Source organism: Nomia melanderi, chromosome 1 (genome assembly GCF_051020985.1).
Source record: "Nomia melanderi isolate GNS246 chromosome 1, iyNomMela1, whole genome shotgun sequence".
NCBI lineage: Eukaryota > Metazoa > Arthropoda > Insecta > Hymenoptera > Halictidae > Nomia > Nomia melanderi.
In genome coordinates this window covers 27,269,410-27,289,256 of record NC_134999.1, presented here as the reverse complement: position 1 = coordinate 27,289,256, position 19,847 = coordinate 27,269,410, and the positions used below count along the sequence as shown (strand labels likewise).

Genomic DNA, 19,847 nt, shown 5'->3' with positions numbered 1-19,847 from the left:
GAACCGTGAAATGTGTACGTGTAGACCCATACAAACGACAGCCAACGGAGCCAAGCAGCTATCCATCAGGGTGCTTTTGTCGCCCTAATGAGAGCTTGAATTATTCAGCTTTACGGAACACCCCCTCCCCTCCTCGTCCCTCCACGACACGCTGCCTTTCTCTCTCCTCTCGTCGCGAGACCCCTCGCTCCGTCCCTCTCCGGTGAACCAGCTTGCACTCGTTGCAGAACTTAAGAGTCGCCCCGGCCATTCCGGCGCGCGGTTAACGCCGAGTTCCCTGATTACCGATTTCACCAAGCTGATTTGTTGCAGACGGTTTTGCAGCTGGAGGATAAGAATTTAATTTGGAAGGAGTTGAAGGTGTAATGGAACTGAAGCGGCCTGTTAAATTACGGAAAGGAGGATGAAGTTTGGAAACGATTAGGACAAAGAAAGAACGTTTCGTTCGGGACCTACTTATTACAAGTAGATGTACTAATAGCAAGTGCGCTCGTCAGTAAGGCTTTTTGGTAGACCAGTGCCTTTCTTAACATTGTTTATTTACGCTGTCTTACAATGAGTAATACAGAGTGCTTGCAATAAACAACAGGCTGGCTACCGTATAACAGTCTTTTACTAAGAGCATCACTACGAGCTTCTCTAGAACCTGCATCTGTTAAACTTGGAGAGAAGGATTGCGTCTATCGATCTTAACTATTCTTCTCGATACGATTGAGTTAGCGCAGTATAACTAATTCAGAAAAAGTAAGCTAGATAAGAGACGCAAGAGAAACTGAATTAACACGTTGCCTGCCACACGGTGGTCACCGGTGACCGGAGCTTCCAAATTGCTTGAAAACAATTACAATAAGAAAGTTGATATTGAATGAAAATATCCGGTAACACAAGAAGCTAGATAATAGCGTAGCATAAGTATTGTAATACCAAAACATTAATATAATTAATTATTCCTAATACCATTTTCCTCTATTATAAAGGAATAAAATCTTATTATAAGAAAACGCTCGAAATTCTCGTGTCAGTCAACGTGTCAACTGAATTAACTTATGATAGACTTGGTAGACCTGTGCCTTAGATGCGGCAACGAGTGTAGGATATTTACGGACTGTATATGTACGAATAGGTGCCAGACTGAAGAGGAGCGAGAAAGGCTCTTACGTGTTAGTAGCCCTCTATTGGCAGAGTAGGAAAGGTGCCGCCACAGAACTATGAGTGTGCTCTTGAGATTAGACAGGAGTCAGGTTTGTAGAATTTTTGGTAGAGGAAAGAAGGAAGGCAAAATGGACTTGTTTTATGGATGATGTGTGTGTATGTGTGAATATAGTATTGTATTTTATAAAAGTTACATGAGGATGTGATGGTAATTTACCATTGACTGTAGCAATTGAGGAAGCTGGTTTTTATGGAATAAGTTTTATTTTTGGAAGCAGAAAGAAGAGATACTATAACAGTCGTTTCTTTAATTGCTGCAGTGAGGAATGAATTGGTTTTATGCTTTCTTGAGATCTTTATGAAATCTAAAGGTTCAAAAGTTGAAAAAAGCTTTGTACTCGAAGCGGTATGCTTGTAGTTTCTTAGAAATATTGCACGAGTATTCAGATCTCAATTTACTTGTGTTGAAGTGTATGATATTCAATAATTTGCTGAAAAAAACTCTATCATGATTTCAATGTTTGTAGACTTCTTCTAAAAAACACTAAGTCCCAAAACTAACAAACTTTCTTATCAGCAAATGTTCTAAGTAGCATATAAATACAGTAGTATACAATTTATGTCAACTTTCCTTCCCGGAATAACAATCAATACCAAAAGGCAACATTATTAGACAGTAAAGACATCGTAGCGTCAACCTTCTCCTTTCTCCAAAAAATTTGTTATTCACCCCTCAAATTGTCTCCTCCAAATACTTTTCAATTATAAACAAAAAACAAATAGACAAAAGAGATAAAGTACAGTGAGACCCCGGACTTACGTCCTAATTGGTTCCGGAGCAGGCGACGTAAGTCGAAAAGCGCTTAAGTCGCGGTACAGAGGATAGACATATATGCATGTATGCATATATACATTTTCTTTCAGATATATAAAAACGATAGGGGAGATTACATTTAACAAATGTTTACGAATAATACTCACGAATTAAATTATTACTAATGAAACAACTCACAATTGCTTTTGGCAAATTGATTTGTTAGTTAATCTGAAAACCTTGTATTCCACCATCAAACAGTTTTATTATCTTTAATCTAATTTCTAAACTTATAATATTTCTATTTTCAACAATATAATTTAAAGATGATGACATCTGGCGCTGTGGTGCTATTACACATAAATAAACAATGGTCTTAACTCTCGATTAATTACATGCATGTACTTATGATTACTGTAAATATATTTCTATTAGTTCTTACACTGTGTATAAATCATATAATCTGAAATTATTTACCCATAAAAATCCTTTACTTAACAAACTTTCATACTAATTCAATTGAAACTAAACACGTAGAGCAAGAAATATTGGTTAAAAACAATTAACTACCGTGTTACATAGAGACGACGTAACTGTGAAACGATGTAAATCGGGTGGACGTAACTCAGGGGCCCACTGTGCATCATTTTGATCCAGTTTATTCCAACATTAATCCCGTGCCAACGTTCAAAAATCAACGACGCATCTGCGCAGAGGCTGCCCGTTTCCCTAAAATCGTAAAAAGGAAAAGTGAAAAGAAGAAGGGAACGCGAGGCCGTCGGGTGTCGGGCGACAAAAGCCAGCCAGCCCCGCATAAACTCGCAGAGAACGACAAACCGTTTTGCAAGCCGCAACGAACGATCCGGGCCGGCAGCAGTCCCGCTAAATAATCATAACTCAGAGAGACATTTGTAACGCCAGCCTCTCGCTCGTATTTATCGCTGTTGTTGGACGGTTTGTTGCAGCAATAACGGTAATGGGCCGGCACCGCCTGGCCACTCTCCACCCCCGCCGCTGCCGCGACCCTCGAATCCGCCGGCAACGGCGGCCACCCCTCGCGCAAGCGATTTATCCTCGGGTAATTAGCACGGGTAATAATTAATGCCGCCGCGCATTGTGCTAATTATCACCGGAGAACCTTTTAAGAAATGAAAGAACATTCGAAATAAAACAAAGGGTGGACCACCGGACCGCGGCTGGGACGGCCGAGGACGCGGCGGGGAGAGGGGTTCAGAGATAAATAGGATGACGGAAGGATATTTGCAAACCCGGGAACGAGACTCCGAGATAACTGGCAATAATGTGATAGGATGCGGCGCGATGAACGTCGAATGAGATGAATATGATCGAACGTTTGAATAAAGTCTGCTTCGAACAGTGTTGAGCGAAAGATGTTCAAGATAACGCGTAAGGAATAACGAAGAAATGATTTCCCGATTATTAGAATCTTAACACTAAAACTACCAGGCGGGTCAGAATGATTCGTTCCTGATGTCTTCTTCTTGCAATTATTAAAAAGATAACAAATGTTCCTCTGGGAAATTATTAAAGAAATTGATTCAGCGCCACGAAAATTGAATTTTACATCAATGAAAGTTTCAAAAGATGCACTCTTGGAATTTCTAAAGAGAAATTTCAAAAAGTCAATTTAACTGCTCGGTAGTTTTAGTGTTAAAAGTATGAAACATCCAAAACAATTCTAAAAATAAATGGTTTCACTTGAGTACTGTATTGAATATATGGAAGAAACGAAAGAAATCTATTGTTAGAATTTTTATAAGAATTGCGTATTCATCATAAATACTAAAACTTTTTTACTAAAAAAACGTTTTTAATAAAACTTGCCTGTAAAACGAGGTATTTTAATGATATAAAAATATCTTAATGTCTGTGTATTAAAACAACGATAATTATGTTTATAGTTAATATATAATATAATATATAATCTAGTATCTTAACACAATTCGAGAATTCTCGTTTTCCGATGTGAATGTATTAATATATCCATCATTCACACATAATGAATGAATTGAATTTATTTGCCATTTTTTATTCGTTATGGAATTAAAGGATGAATAGTAAATAACGATTAATTATAGTTTCGTTATTATTATTACAATAAAGTTTTATTTCGATTATGTCCAACCGGTTTCAGAAAATTTTGGTGATGGTAACAATAATGATCAGGAAAATATTCTAAAAAATTTTGTGATGAGATATTGTATGTGAAATATAAATAAAATTATTTTTGTAGCAATTTGATTTTAAAGATTATTTTTTTTAACCCTGCAGAAATTATTTTTCAATTTCTATTTGATCACTTGTTAAGTAAGTATACATATCCTTGATTATATTTAATTCGTTTCATCTACTTCGTCGTTTAGGAAATAAGACAACAAGTCTACATAAAAATAAAGTATTTACGTAATATGAGAGCCAAATGATAAGACGATGATTGACACGTTAGACGTAACGAGATATAATGAGATACATGTGATTACGTCAGTACATTTTTACAAAGACTTTACAATCATAAATCTGAATGGTGACGTTTAAATAAATGTAAAATGCAGTATATATTTATAAACATTCAAATTACTGTAATAATTAAAGTTATACATTCATAAATATTATAGTGACTTTGTACAAATATTCTTAATATTGATTTAAACAACTGTTACTTGTTAATGATTTGTAAAAGAAAATACCATTCTTCTGAATAACGGACAATTAGTTTTCTACTCAATATGTTAAGAATTAAAAGCTAACGTAACTAATTACTTAGTAATAAACTTTAAATAGATTTTGAAAAATATTAAGAATAATTTTCACTAAATTAAATTATGCATTGTTAGGTGAATTGAGTTGATAATTTTATTTTAAAGGAAGTTTGCCAATCTATTCTCTTGACATTCAGTCGATCTTATTATGTTAAATTAATATGTAATAGTTGCAAAAACTAGGAAAATAAATATAAATATTTACTATCTAGTAATTAACAATTATATTTTTAAAGTTTTAACTTTGTACTGCCATCTAGGCAACACATGTAGAACAGTACAGGTTATTTGATGTACCATCAAATCAAAACTTATCGACTTTTTAATATTATCATAGATGTTACCTTGTAAGCTAGTTCATTTATCACTAATTTTGTTAATAGAAATAGAGTATTTGATATACTTTATTCCCACTGCGAATACTCACTGTAACAGGGGTAACAAATGCATGCGACGCGTATATTTAAATGTTGAAAGAGCAGAATGGAATGTAATGTTGAAGAATTGCAGCTGTTATTGATTTACCAATGCCAACAATTCAACGCATACGTTTATTTTATAAATTATCCAACATAAGTAATTAGCTGTACTTTTGTACGAATAACTATCTTTTTTAATTACGTATTCCAAAAACGTATTCCAAATAACGTTCAGCTTATTTAAAAATATCAATACGATCTTATAGAGTCATTGAACGCATATAGAATTGTTTCTTTATTTCTTTACGTATTTTGAACGAATGCTTGAAGGTTTATAAAAGTGATATAAAATTAGAACACCTGTAATTGGAATTCAACATATTTATGTATTAGTTTAAAAACAATATCTATGCTACCTTTTTGAACATCTCTTAAAGTTCTAATAAGTTAATGTTTTAATTATTTTTCTTTATGTTAATGATAAAGCGGTTTTTAATTTTAAGCTAAAAAGTAAATCAAAAAAATTGTTATTTGCGATTAATCTCGTGAAATTATAGAAATATTTTATGAAAAATTAATGATCGCTTCCGCTGGGAAAATTTAAAAAAATGGGACGAATTAAATAACAATTGCGAAATAATAGATTGATTCTGATCAATGAGAGAAGGACATTTTTTTTATAAGGATAACATTTTTTTTTTCAATTAGTATCAATCTTTAAATTCCATATAAAATGTACATGTACACACGCGTGCGCACATATTATTTTTGCTTTTGACTTTTTTCACATTATATATAGTAGTAAAATTAATAAATATGGTATAAAACCGATCAATAGATATTTGCGAGGTTTTAATTATTTTAGATTACATAATTAATAGACACTGACATAAAATCTTTATTACAAAAAATAAATTAATTCATTCTACATACAAAAATACATAACTAATATTAATAATACTCTCTATTCGGTGATGATTTAATAATTATACTGCTATTTATGTACCTTATTATCAAAGCATGACAATGATGACACTGGTAAAATTAATAATGTATAATGTACAATACATAATATGTAAATGTCATGAGTCTCAGTAAAGATATAAATCTTCAAAACATATGCTTTGAATTTGTGTTCTGAGAAAAGAGAATGTTTACTAAGACTTAAGTATAAAATTTATATAAAAAATTTTTTAAACAAATTAATCGCAGCAGTCTCTATTTTAATAATTACTTGTGAGTATATTACACGCACAGTTAAACTTATGAGATAAATTATGAGATTAGAAAGAATTATGGCTTCTTATTTCATTTACAAAACGTTTACATGTACTAATTTGTACAAAATATTTTATTTGTATGTGCTCAAAAACTTAGATAAAATTAACGAAAAAAATTTTGTACATTTAATTTTTAAATTTCTGAATAGCAAATCGACATAAAATTTTCCAATTGTAAATTTTAATATATATTAATCTTGTAACTCGATGTTGCACATCAAATATAAAAGTTAAATTTCTGATGCATAACATAAGCTTTCTATATTAAAGTCACATTTTGTACAACCTTAATGTAAATTTTTTTATCTTCTCCTTACGTCATATACATTGCAAACAATTTTTTAATACTCGAAAGTATAGTTCAATGTTTCAAATGAAAAGATAATTATATTTATTGTACTACAACAATTTAATTTTTCTTAAAGTCTATGAAGACTCTATCTATTTCATAAGAAAAAAGATTTATTAAAGATCCAGTCTTGACCTACGATATTATGTCATAACGTTCTGTGAAAACATGTGACTAAGGGTTTCTATCTCACTTATATTGGAGTACGTTTTTATGCATTCGATATAGACAATTTATAAAATTATGAGATAATTAATCATTGTAAAAATGGTTTTCTCTCTTTACAATTTCACTTGTTCTCTAACTAACGTATAGATCTTAATCGTTAACTATTACTCTATCTATTAACCGGGAAATTGTACTTTCGTATTTGCTTTTAAAATTACATTAACGTTTGCTGTCACGATAATAAAATACAACAAACGAATTATTAATATTTCTATGAATATACATATATCAATTTTAACTTATTGGTCCCTAAAATAAAAATCTTCTAATAGTGTTGTACTAATAGTGTTGTTCATCTAATAAAGTGCTTTAAATTAAAAAATATCTAGCCTCTTCTAACTACATTTTGCATTTAAACTACCAAAGCTATATTGCATACTAAAAGTATTAATACATAATTCAACATTTACTTTTGTACTTCAGTGTAAGTCGCATTTGTTCTACCCTTTCTGTATACTGACTCAAGTTCTTTAAGCTTTGCTGCTAATTGTTGTTCTTGAGTACTAACCATTGCTTCAAGATTTTGTTGTACTTGATTCAAGACTCTTTTGTACCCTTCTTCTATACGTTTACATTCACTTGACAAGAATTTCCCTTTATTTTCTCCATGCTCCTGAAATAATGTACGTATTAAATTGAAAACGATAAAATTAATGATAATCAATAAATATTTTTATTAATTTTTCTATTAAAAACTTACTTTATAATTATTCGCCGTCTTTTTCGCAGACTGATACTTATGTTTCCACGTGTCAATACTGCTTTTCATTTCTTTCTCCTTCTCTTTCAGCGCAGTTATTTCTTCTTTCAAACTTTCTTCGCTTTCTTTCAACTGTTGCAATTTCTCATTCATTTCAGCTTCTTTACTTTTTATCTCCCTAATTTCTGCAGCCCACTTAGTCATTACTTGAGCCATTAGATTTCTCTCTTCCTCCACATCATTCTCTTTTTGCTTTAATTCTTCCTGTAACTGTTCGATTTTCAACTTTCGTGCAACCAATTCTTTGTAGTAAGTTTGAAGTTTGCTTTCAATCAATTGACTAACAAACTGCTCCTTCGCTTTGAAAGATGAATGAATTTTTACCTTTTCCGCGCGCATCGATTCTTTCAAAGTTTCCACTTCCTGCGTCTTTTCATTACATCTATTTCGTAGCTCTAATAGAACTGTTTTATACCTCTCATCTAATTCCTTTCTCTTCTCGCGATGCTGCTCCGTTATACCCTTCAGTTTTTTCTCTACTTTCTGTTCCATCTCTTCGCGAACCTCTTTTATCATAATTTCCTTTATTTTTTGAAAATCTGTACCATCGCTTGAACTGCGCGGTGATAAATTTAATTCGGCAGATACTTGTTTTTGATTCTTAACGTACTGTTCAAACTGTTTCGCTTGATTCTTCAATTTTAAAACAAGTTGGTCCCTTTCTTCTTTTAGTTTTTCGAACTCTTTTAATCTCTCTATCTCTTCATCTTTTCCTTGTAAATCTTTTTCCAACTGTTTGATTTTTTGCTCCATCACTACATCACTTTTTCTACCAGCTTTTAACAAATTGATTTTACTACTTAACTGTGACACTAAATCTTTGTAATGAGAAAGTTCTTTTTCCAATTCACATTTGGAAGTTAACGCTACCTCGCTAGTTTTTTTGAACCGATTTTCAAAACTACCAATTATTCTTTTTGTTTCTGATAATTCTGCCTCTAACTGTGATATTTTTTCCTTGTACATGTTTCTTTCGCTAAATAGACTTTCACATTTGTTTTTTAACGTTTCGTTTTCCATTTGATATCGAGCTACTTTTAATTTAGAATCGCCAGAATCCTCAATTTTTGAATTCTTTTTGATACTCAATAACTCGGAATCTAATTTAGAAATTTTAGCAATTAGATCACTTCTTTCGTTAATTGCATTCTCGTATTTCTTTTTCCATGATTCCTGAGAAATTTCTATCTGTGCTATTTTTAATCTAGCCTCATCTAATTCAGACTGATATTCAGATATCTTTTTGTGATCGTCAACAGCAGCGTGTAGCTTTTCTTCTAAGCGTTTACAATCTTCTTCTAACTATAAGGACAAACATTTTTTTTTAATTTCATACAATGCCTGATTAAACACGTAAAATAATTTTCATTAAAATATAACTACCTGATTAATTTTTTCTGAATGTTCGGAACAATGATCTGGCAAGAGTAGGCTGATTTCCTGATTAGGATGAGCATTGCGTAATTCGGTTAATGCTTCCTCTTTAGCTATAACGATACAATTTTTTAGTCAATTCTATTTTTATATTATATTTTGCTTCTATAATATAAAAAAAGTTTAATATAAAATTAAACACAAATTAAATTGCACAAAACAATTACCTCTCTCTATTTCTTGGTGGATTTTCTTTGTATATTCTTCCTTCTTCTTTCTTTCATAACTTAAATCTTTTTCTAATTCAATTACCTTAGATCTGTATGTGTCACATTCCTGTGTTAATTTTTCCGCTATTTTTACTTGTGCCTGCAAGTCATGTTCATATTTTTCAATATCTTTTTCTCGCTCTTCTAGGGTAGCATATTTCTCTCTTAACATTTTGATTTCAGACTTGTGTTCACTTATTAACTGTTCCTTTGTACTACAGACATCTATATACAATTCCTTAACACGATCCAACTCCTTCTGCGTTTGTTCTAATTGCACGCTATAAATCAAAATTTTATAAATATTCTGATACATATTAAAATCAATTTTCTAATAAAATAAAAAGTTATTTATAAAATATGTACACGAGTGTTTCACACTTACGATAATTGCACTACTTCAATTTGTGCTTCTTGCCTAACCCTTTCTACAGCTTTAGCATGTATTTCTAAATATTCTTTATTGTACTCATCAATGGCGTCTTTCTCCTGTTTATTTATACTCTCTTGGTGCAACTTCTTAAGTGTTTCTTGATTAATCGATAATGTTTCTTTTAACTTTTGTTCTAACTCGGTTTTTTCTTCTCGCAAAGACTCATACTGCTTTTTCACATCATTTAAATGATTAGATAATTTTTGTATTTGAGCATTCGCTTTCATAGCTTGATCTGTAAGTACAGACTTCAATTCTTGCTCTAATTCGCTAACGCGCTTAGCGTATCGAGCAGCTTCTTGCCGACATGTATCAGCTACTGTTAAAGCTTCGTCAAGTTCTTTTTCTTTTTGCGACATGGTATTCTCTAACCGAGTTATTTCCTTCCTTTTAACCGCATGGCCAGCCAAACACCTACAAAATAATAACGTAATTCGTAATACAATACTACGTATGAACTTAAACGCCAATCTAAAGCAAAAATAATCTTTGTAATAATGATTAATTACCTCTGTAATTCTCCTCTTAATTTATTTGCAATATCGTCACATGGTTTTAATTTTGATTTATTATGAAGATCACCTAATTTCAATTGCCTAATTGAATCAGATTCATCTTCCAAACTGGTGACCAGTAACGAATCGTATTGTGCTACATCATTTTTTGCCATATCTAACTTATTCTGTAAATACATTGTTATATATTACGTATTATATAAAATTTACTTTTTTAATTAGTATCAAATATTTTTTATTACAATTTTGCATATTAAAATACCTGTATATTTTGTACAGTTTTTTGCATTTCTTCTTTTTCTTGCGTCAGAATCTTAATCTGTGCTTGTAGTTGCATTACTTGTTGAGCATTATTGGTAGTCATGAGGTTGCGACATTGCGTTTGGCTTTCTTCTAATGCCTGTGCCAGACGATTCATGGTATCCCCTTTCTCTACCATAAGCGTCTCATGTGCTCTCCGAACATCTGCTAACTTATTTTCCAATACAACATATGATGTTTCCTGTGAATGTAAAAAACTATTCGTTATATATTTGTAATGAAGTCAGAGATCTAATGAAAGTAATAATTAGAAAAGAGTATGAAAAAGTGGTTTCTGAGAATTCATCAACTTTAATACCTTTTATATTAACATGCAATACATTATAACAATGAAGCAAATAATTTTTACAACAGATATTTATATAAAATTATTGTAATATTTCAAATAAATATGTTGAAAAAATCAGAATATAATTTTTTGATAAAACAATATCAGAAACTTGCCCATATGCAGTGAGGGTTGGAATCCACATTGAGCAGCTATGACAAATATTGTTGTTATACATACTTACAGTCATAAATGCAAAATTGGTTTTCCAATCAAATGTTATAATATTTGGGTAATTTTGTATACATAAAATGATTAGTATAAAATTATACCTTTGCACTTAATTTGTCCGTCAGAACATCTATTTGTGTTTGCATATTTTTCATTTCAACAGCGTGCTTCTCTTGTGCTTGTTTCAAAAATTTCTCATGCGTTTTATCATTTGTTTGTAAAGCTTGCACCCTTTCTAATACAGCTATTTTTTGTTGCAATTCTATTATAGAATCTCTTGCAACATTTAATTCTTGTGTCATCTAAAATTTGTAATTCATATTAATTAATTTAAACATAATTTTATTACAACAGTTATGTTAAAAAATTATTAACTATAAAAACTTCTTACATTTTGATTACTTTTCTCTAAAACTGCATTCTTCTCATTAAACAATGTTATTTGATTATGGAGATCAGCAATTTCAGCTTTCGCATCAACTGTAAACAGATATAAATCTTTAAAGTTCTTTTAAAAGTAATTTTCTATTATTGAGTGAAGATTTTATTAAATCTTACCTAGTGCATGTTGCGTTTGATTTCTGGACATACTCGACCTTTCAATTTCTGCTTGTAAAAGTGTAATTTTCCTACTAAATTGACTTTTCTCTTCTTCCTTCTGTAATTGTAATTGCTGTAACTCATCTGTTAATCTTTTAATTTCTCTCATTCGAACTGTATATAAAACTTCTAATTGTTCTTTACTTTCATACTCTGCTGTTTTATAAGCTACATTATCATCTTGTGGCCTACCGTTTGGACTCGTTTTATAACAATGATTAACATGATCAGAAGTAACATTATCTCCACCGCCAAACTCATGAATTTGTTTACATTGTACATTATTTTCATAACCATCGATATACCCGTTATTCGAATAATTTTTAGTTTGTGCATCATAATGATTGGCTGGTGTTTGATAATTATAGGGATAATTTTCATTAAACGTGTAGTTTTCGTCAAACTGAGATCTTAAATTCCTAGGAAATGCTGAATTCTGTGGTCTTGATAATTCGTATGGGGTTTCAGCGGTCATGTTGTGTGTATCTTCACTTCTGTTACTTTTGGAGTATGGTGTATCCGTCTGACCATATATATTAAAATTTCTCTGTATGTCAGAGATTGAGGGACCAATTTCTAATTCTGACCTATGATTTGTCATAGTGTTCTCATAATTATTTGAATTTTCAATACGATCGTAAAATCCAAATTCATTTTGCAATTGAGAAACTGTTTGACCATTTGGTGATATGATTCTTTGAACGCAAGAATTTATTCCTTGGTTAGAAGTTTCCGCTTCCTTAGTACTATCCTGATAATGGCTACTATTGACAGAACTAATGTCATCGTCATCCTCCAAATCATCAAATGCATTAGTTAGAAGATCCTTAATCTAAAACATTAAGACTTACGTTATAACTGCAATTATTATACATATTGCTTTAAACAGAAATACTGAAGAGGACTGACGATGACAGATATCACTTTACATTGAAATTTGATAGAAATAAACACAAAATAAGATACACCTCCTTGTTACGTCGTTCAATGTCTTCTTGTTCTTCATCCTCCTCTAATCCTTGAGTATTTGTATTTAGTTGAATACTTTCTGAGCCTTGAAACAAGCTCAGACCTGGGCCCTCCATTCCTACCGTCTGGCATGCAAGAACTTATCATGAAAACCAAACATTTATGTCCAACATATTTTTGTTTATAACACCATAACCTAAACGCAACAAGTGGGTCACAGAAAATCAGTTTGAACTATGATCTTAAGTTCTGCAATAGATTACAAAGTCTTAAGAAGTTCATTGTTTATTAATCTGGACAGGTCCACTGTAAACAATCCCGAGATTATTAAACTTTTTGAACGATTATGCACACTGCAATTTCCTTGTAAACAATCTTTGAAAAGTCAAACTGCACTACAGGAAGTCTATACGCGGAAATAAGCTTTCCGAGTACACCGACTCTCCTATTGGTTCATTCGTTGAATATTACTAGCGAATGTAGTAGCGTATTTTCTTTAAAAAAGAATATATTTATATAAAAAATTAACTCGTATCGTTATGCTGACAATTACATTCGCTTCCGCAATATAAGAGGTGACGTTACTTTCAATATGAAAGCGGTAATACAACGAGTAACAAAAGCTAGTGTGTCAGGTAATGATTAGGTTATGCATGTTTTATTGTAACAATGAAATTATCATCTATCAAAAAATAAATAAAGATCAGAAAGAAAATTATATGTTATTGCGTTACAATGACAAGAAAGTATTTTAAAATATGTAGTTTTTAATAGATTATTAAGATAATATACAATTTTTTCTTTCTAATTTTCGAAGTATTGTAAACAATATGTTAAAAAACAAAAGTATATACACAAACATTTTTTATGAAGTATAATTCACACTATACATAAAACAGAATATATTTCATTTCTATTTGAACATTAAGAAACTTTCTTTTTATACTGTAACAATCATGTATTTTGTATGGCATTGATACAGTTGTAGCATAATTTTTCAGTTGATGGTGAAATTATTAGTAGCATTGGAAATGGTCTCTGTGTCTTAATTGGTATAAAAAGAGACGACACTGTGGAGGACATAAAATATATGTAATATATAATAATATTAAATTGTACAATATCTATAAAATACTGCAAAGGTGGTTTCACTTAAAAAAGTAAAAACAAATTATTATTTTTCATAGAGTAAAAAAGATATTAAATATTAAAATCTTTGATGACAATAATAATAAAAGATGGGGTGCCAGTGTTATGGATAAACAATATGAAATATTATGTATCAGTCAATTTACGTTATATCATAATCTAAAGGGAAACCGACTAGATTTCCACAGAGCTATGTCTGCACAAGAATCAGAACCATTTTACAACAATTTTCTTGCTGAACTCTGTAAAAATTATAAACCAGATTTAGTTAAAGGTAATAATTAACGAATATAAACAAACAAATTCCTATAACAATATTATGTTATTATGTTGTATCATAATATTGGATTATAATTGAAAAGAGTTGTTAATTCTTTTTTTTGGAATTAACATGTTTGTTTTTTAACTGCTTTCTACAGATGGTAAATTTGGAGCAATGATGGAAGTTGATATACAAAACAATGGACCTGTAACTATAGAAATAGAATCCCCAATAAAGTCTAATGAATCAATTCAAAGAAATTCTAATAAAATTTTAAACGCTTGAATGCTAATAAATTATGAAATTGAATATTATATTATGAATTTTAAATGTTCTGTTACTTATAATATTTAACATTTTCTCAATTAAATATACTTATAACCATTATCATTAAAAAAAATAATTTTGTATTATATAACAAGTATTATAGTAGTGTCATCTTATAAATTCAATATTTAATTGGAGAAATATAAACATTTTGCTGCTACAATTAAGATTTTTATGCTCTGAAATAAATATAATTACCTGTAGAAAACTGTTGTATTAATTGAAAATGCTAATAAATTGAAAAAGTTGAATCCTTAATATATAAGAATTTGCATTAGGAATTTTTGTAAATAAGGATTTGAGAATACTGATATAAATTAAAAACATGACAGATTTCAATTAATTAATCACATGTTGAGATATACTTCCATAATTATAAAAAAAATAAAATTCACTTAGTAGAAATTGTACTTTATTACATAAAATGCAGTTATAAATCTGTTATTTGGGATTCTGGTATAAGAGCTAATATTTAAATTGAACACAAGAAAATATTAAAAGAAATAATCTAAGATATTATCAATAGCAGGTAATATTTTAACATAAATTTTATAATACAAAGGCTGCACATGTTTTATGAACAATAACTAAAACTAAACCGTTTATTTATAATAAAATAGTTTATAATCTATTATTTTTTAAAGAATTCCATGCAGAGACACGAAGCAAAAATTTGATTTCAAATATCAGTTGATTTTCTTAGACAAATTATTTAAGTAAATTTTAAGTGCATTTTGTGCCAAACAATTGGAATACTTTTTTCTCAGGACTTTTTTAATCTATATTTTATTGGGGTACAATGGAAAATATCAATGAGCAAAAGGAAATAGAGGAACCACATATAGAAAATGTGGAAGGTATGTTATATGTCTAAAAATATAATGACAGTAAATGTTTTTTTAATTACACCTGACCCTTCGTTTACGCGAGAATCCGTTCCACGTGGATTCGTTTTACACGAATGAAAATCGCATAAGTAAAGTCTGTCAGTATAAAAAAAAACAAAAGATTGGGGAAAAAGCTGGTATAAGTTTTAGAGATACATATTTTTTTCACATAGTCAAACAAAAGAAGTAATAATAATGACATTTCAGAAAATAAAAGTACATTTTATTTGGTGTTACTAATTCAGTTCATACATAAAAGCTACCCGCGTAAATAGTGTTCTAGTTTACCGCGTAAATCGAGAGTCAGATGTATTAGTAAGTAGTAATGTTTCAATTATTTGTTAAAACAATATATTAATATTGAATAACTATGTTGATGAATAAATTAGATATTTCGCCCGAGGAAGAAAAGACCGAAAATACAGAATCGCAGAAGTCCGAAGTTCTCATTACAGATAATGAGCCACCTAATTTACAAGTATAAAAATATAATATTATAAGATTTTCCTAATGCGTTTGAAAGTTTAATGTTAAATACTCTTTTCTAGTCACGAGAAATTCAAACAGATATTATAGAGACGGAAACGGTAGAACAGTTAAAAAATCAATTAGACACCTTAATGAATTCTCTAGCTACTCTTTCAGCAGAGAAGTCTAAAATGGAAGCTAATTTTCAAATGGATAAAAAACAATTGAGAAATGAAAGGGACGAAGTAAGTTTATAGTATTCTTAATTATCTACTGCAGAATACATATCTATTGAACAAAGCACTTTTGCAGTGTGAGAAAGTAATTAAAGATTTGAGAGAAAAATTAAGAAAAGCGCAAACTTCGAATCACTCAGAAATTGAACATGTAAAATGTAAACTGATTATGGAACGCCATGAGAGGGAAAAAGAGCAGGCTGATCATGCTAAAATGTTAAAGTATGTGATATATGTATAAAAAAGTAAATATGAAAAAAATATAGTGTAATTTAAAAAAACAAAAAAAAGAAGATTTTTTATTAATGTTAGTCTTTTTTTCTCTTAGAGAACTTCAAAAGTTATTATATGATGAGCGTCAAAATAAGGAACAACTGGAAATGCGATTAAAAAGTCAGTTTGCAAATAAAACACAATGTAAAATACTAGAGGCTGAATTGGAAATAACTAGAAATAAGCTTAAACAGGCAGAAGAAGCAGCTAAAGAGACACCTCCAATTTTACTATCGCTTCAATCCGAGATGGCTCTTATGAAGAAACAACATTTAAATGCAATACATGAAGTAATTCATAAAAGTATTAAACCATACATAGGTGTTTTGCATAAGATGAAAATTAAAATCATAAGTTTATTCTATAGGAGCAAAAGCGAGCTGCTGCTGCAGAACAACAAGCCAGAGTATTAGCAATGACTCATGAATCTAGAGTGTCAGGTTTAGAAGCTAGATTAGCTGAACTTTCTGAAATCGTTGGAGGCTACGACAGACTCAGACAGCAAGATCAGCAAGCTATACAGAAGTTGAAAGACCAGTTAATCGGTTTACAAGATTCGGAACGCAACGATTGTCTTACTATAAATAATGAACCTGACGAAATTATATCCAAAATAAAAAGCCTTTATACCAAATTACTGGATTTGGATAATAAAAAGAATGAATCAGCGTATGTTAAATGTGAGTCAATTTTAAATTGAAGATCCGAAAATACGAGTTATTACATATTTGTATTTCACTTTTAGCATTACTAAACAGTTTAGGTTTGTATGATAAACAACAGGTCCATGATTACAAAGAAAAGTATGAAATTCTGATACAAGAATTTGAAGATTATAAACTAGATACATCTAAATACAATACTTCAAATATCTCGCATAATATTCAGAGTCAAAACATGACGACGCATGACAAGAATAATAAAACGCAGCTGCATATTTTGAAATCACATAACAGTAATTTAGAAGAAAGAGTACGTATATTAAATAATGAACTTATAAATAAAGAAACGGAATTGCAACTAAAATTAGATCATCAACAAAAGGCAAGTATTCTTTTTTATTTTCGACAAATATTTTAAAAGTACTATTACTATTCACGTAGAATTATATTAAGAAAATGTAATTTGGCAAATTATTGTTATCATAGTCTTTCCAAGAGGAACGAGCAAGATTGGAACATATGTTGCTTCAACGGGACAATGAATTTCGTAATAAAATATCTACATTAGAGCAACAGTTATTACGTCAACGAGAACGTTCAATGGCTTTAATTGAGGAAAAAGACAAAGAAATTTTAACTTTAAAAACATCTTTCCATGCATTATTGCCGAAGAAAGAACATTCTTTTGTAGAAAGTAAAATAGATATGTCAAAATATGAAGTTAAAGGAGAAACTGTATCTGATTTAGTAACGGGATTATTAACAAGCGACAGTCCTCCAATATTGCATTATAGTCAAGAATTAGCACGGAAAGAAGTTCAAGTATCGGCTTCTAGGAAGAAAGTTCTAGAATTGGAAGCTACGCTACGAGAAAAGCAAAGAGAAATTGTTCACATAAAAGAAAAACAGAAGGATGAGATAAAAATCTTGCAAGCTCAGATTGCAAGGTAAATTTTAAGTTTATGCAAATATTAACACTAAAATTACCGCACTCGTCAAAATGACGAGTTTCAGTTTTCTTATTTCAAAAGTGTTTAATATCCTAAATAATTTTAAAAGTAAATAATTTCACTTGAATACTATAACGAATATGAAGAAATCGACAAAAATCTATTGTTACAATTTTTGTAAGGATTACAAATTAATTACATATTAATACTATTTAACACTCAATAGTTCTAGTATTAAGAAACGAATCGCTTCTGTTATGATGTTTTCTAAAGTTACAGCAAGCAGTATATAATATTTTTTTATTATTTTAGACTCGAAGCTTGCAAATCTAGAGAAGGGGCTAATCTTGAATACTTGAAGAATGTTTTTATAAACTATCTGACTACAAATGACGTTTCTAGTAAACGTCATATGCTGAATGCTATTTCTACCGTATTACGCTTTACCGCAGAGGAATTAAGCAAAGTGAAACACTGATAATATATCTGAAACTATTTTTTGCCAGTGAAATCTCTGAAAATTTATTCAAAAAGGATTGTATTCTTGATATTCTTTTATGTGGTATACGGGTAATGTTTGCAATTATAATTAACTTAATGAACATAGGACCATTGTAAAATAACATAACTTTATTATGTGAATTATATAAAGTCACGTAACAAATTGACTAAAAAATTTAAGTTACTTATAATTTAATCATTTCCATTAATGTAAGTAAATATAAATTATATAAATTATATTTGGAAAAAGAAGATAGTGACGAAGAAGAAAAATAAGAGTGTGAAAGAAGAAAATAATGGCTCAGGTTATAAGAGTAAATTAAGTTAGTAATAAGTTTATAACAAAATCAGTGTATCCTGAAAAGGAACAATAAACATGTATCTACATATGTATGTATCTATCCACCTACTTATTTATAAATTATATTTTCAATTTTCATTAACGAGGATAAGATTACGAATAAAATGAAATTTACAGATGACAAAATGAATAAGATTAAATATTATACAAAATTAAATTATAGGGTATCGTGTAATTTATATCAGATCTATAGATAGCAGTTAAATGCAAATTTCAAATTTACATTGATCATGATATCACAGTTATATATAATTGGTAAATGTGGAACAACTTAGCAAGAGAAGTTCTTTGTAATATACTAATATATATATATATATACATGTACAGTTCGCCTCTTCCCATCAGGAACCCGCTTCGTCAACTATCCGGTTTGGTGGGCAGGGGGAGACGCCCACTCGTTGCGCTTGGCCCGATTATTATGGTGGCTAAGTTTCGGCACGTCTTTGTTACTGACCGAGCCACGGGACGAAACACGAGAAACCCCTCGCGCCCCCTTGAGAAAACCCTCGTTCTCCTTGGAGAAACACCTTGTCCTCCCTCAAAAAAAACCCCGAGACCCCTTGTGACTCTTTGAAAAACTCCTCGTGCCCTCTCGAGAAACCCTTCATGCTCTCTCGAGAAACCCCCGTGACTCCACAAGAAACTCATCGTGCCTCTTCGAGAAAACACTTGTTATACCTCAAGAAACCCCTCGAGAAACCCTTCGAACCCCTTCGACAAAACCCATGAATCCTACCAAGAAACCCCTCAAACCCCCTCCAGAAACCCCTTTACAAAGGGGTTCAAGAGGTATCACGAGGGGGCACGAAGCAGGAACAATAGGAATGTTGACTCCAGGATTTTGTTTTTCCTTTTCAGAATTCGGGACAGGTTAAACGTTTTCTTTACGTAATGAATCTAAATATTATAATTCATTGTTCATTGTCAAATTTTTATTAAATATTTCATTAATCATAAAGAACAGTCGTGTCTAATCTATTAAAAAGCCATTAAAATAGTAATTTTTAAA

At 30.5% G+C, this 19,847-nt stretch overlaps 2 protein-coding genes across 9 annotated transcripts; one reads left to right on the top strand and one right to left on the bottom strand.

Moving 5' to 3' along the window:
• Window positions 1-5,822: 5,822 nt before the first annotated feature.
• Window positions 5,823-13,205, bottom strand: LOC116428549 (uncharacterized). The gene is made up of 13 exons (XM_076365470.1): window positions 12,762-13,205; window positions 11,752-12,625; window positions 11,585-11,673; window positions 11,295-11,495; window positions 11,139-11,174; window positions 10,636-10,875; window positions 10,368-10,540; window positions 9,811-10,272; window positions 9,384-9,706; window positions 9,166-9,269; window positions 8,107-9,084; window positions 7,723-7,992; window positions 5,823-7,635 (listed from the first exon to the last, which is right to left on the bottom strand). The coding sequence occupies exons 1-13, from the start codon at window positions 12,876-12,878 to the stop codon at window positions 7,429-7,431; spliced, it is 4,074 nt and encodes a 1,357-aa protein (XP_076221585.1). The 5' UTR covers window positions 12,879-13,205; the 3' UTR covers window positions 5,823-7,428.
• On the top strand, window positions 13,166-18,864 carry Dtd (D-aminoacyl-tRNA deacylase). 8 transcript variants are annotated; one of them, XM_076365477.1, is made up of 10 exons: window positions 13,166-13,397; window positions 15,145-15,357; window positions 15,777-15,865; window positions 15,936-16,100; window positions 16,168-16,313; window positions 16,420-16,654; window positions 16,732-17,044; window positions 17,110-17,408; window positions 17,513-17,973; window positions 18,289-18,864. In XM_076365477.1, the coding sequence occupies exons 2-10, from the start codon at window positions 15,300-15,302 to the stop codon at window positions 18,452-18,454; spliced, it is 1,932 nt and encodes a 643-aa protein (XP_076221592.1). In that variant the 5' UTR covers window positions 13,166-13,397; window positions 15,145-15,299; the 3' UTR covers window positions 18,455-18,864. The 8 variants fall into 8 exon arrangements, with proteins under 8 accessions (XP_076221592.1, XP_031836172.1, XP_031836171.1 ...); XM_031980311.2 differs by having other exon boundaries at window positions 13,167-13,397; window positions 15,268-15,357; XM_031980314.1 differs by lacking the exons at window positions 17,513-17,973; window positions 18,289-18,864 and having other exon boundaries at window positions 13,167-13,397; window positions 15,268-15,357; window positions 16,732-17,033; window positions 17,110-17,285.
• The last annotated feature ends 983 nt before the right edge of the window (window positions 18,865-19,847 follow it).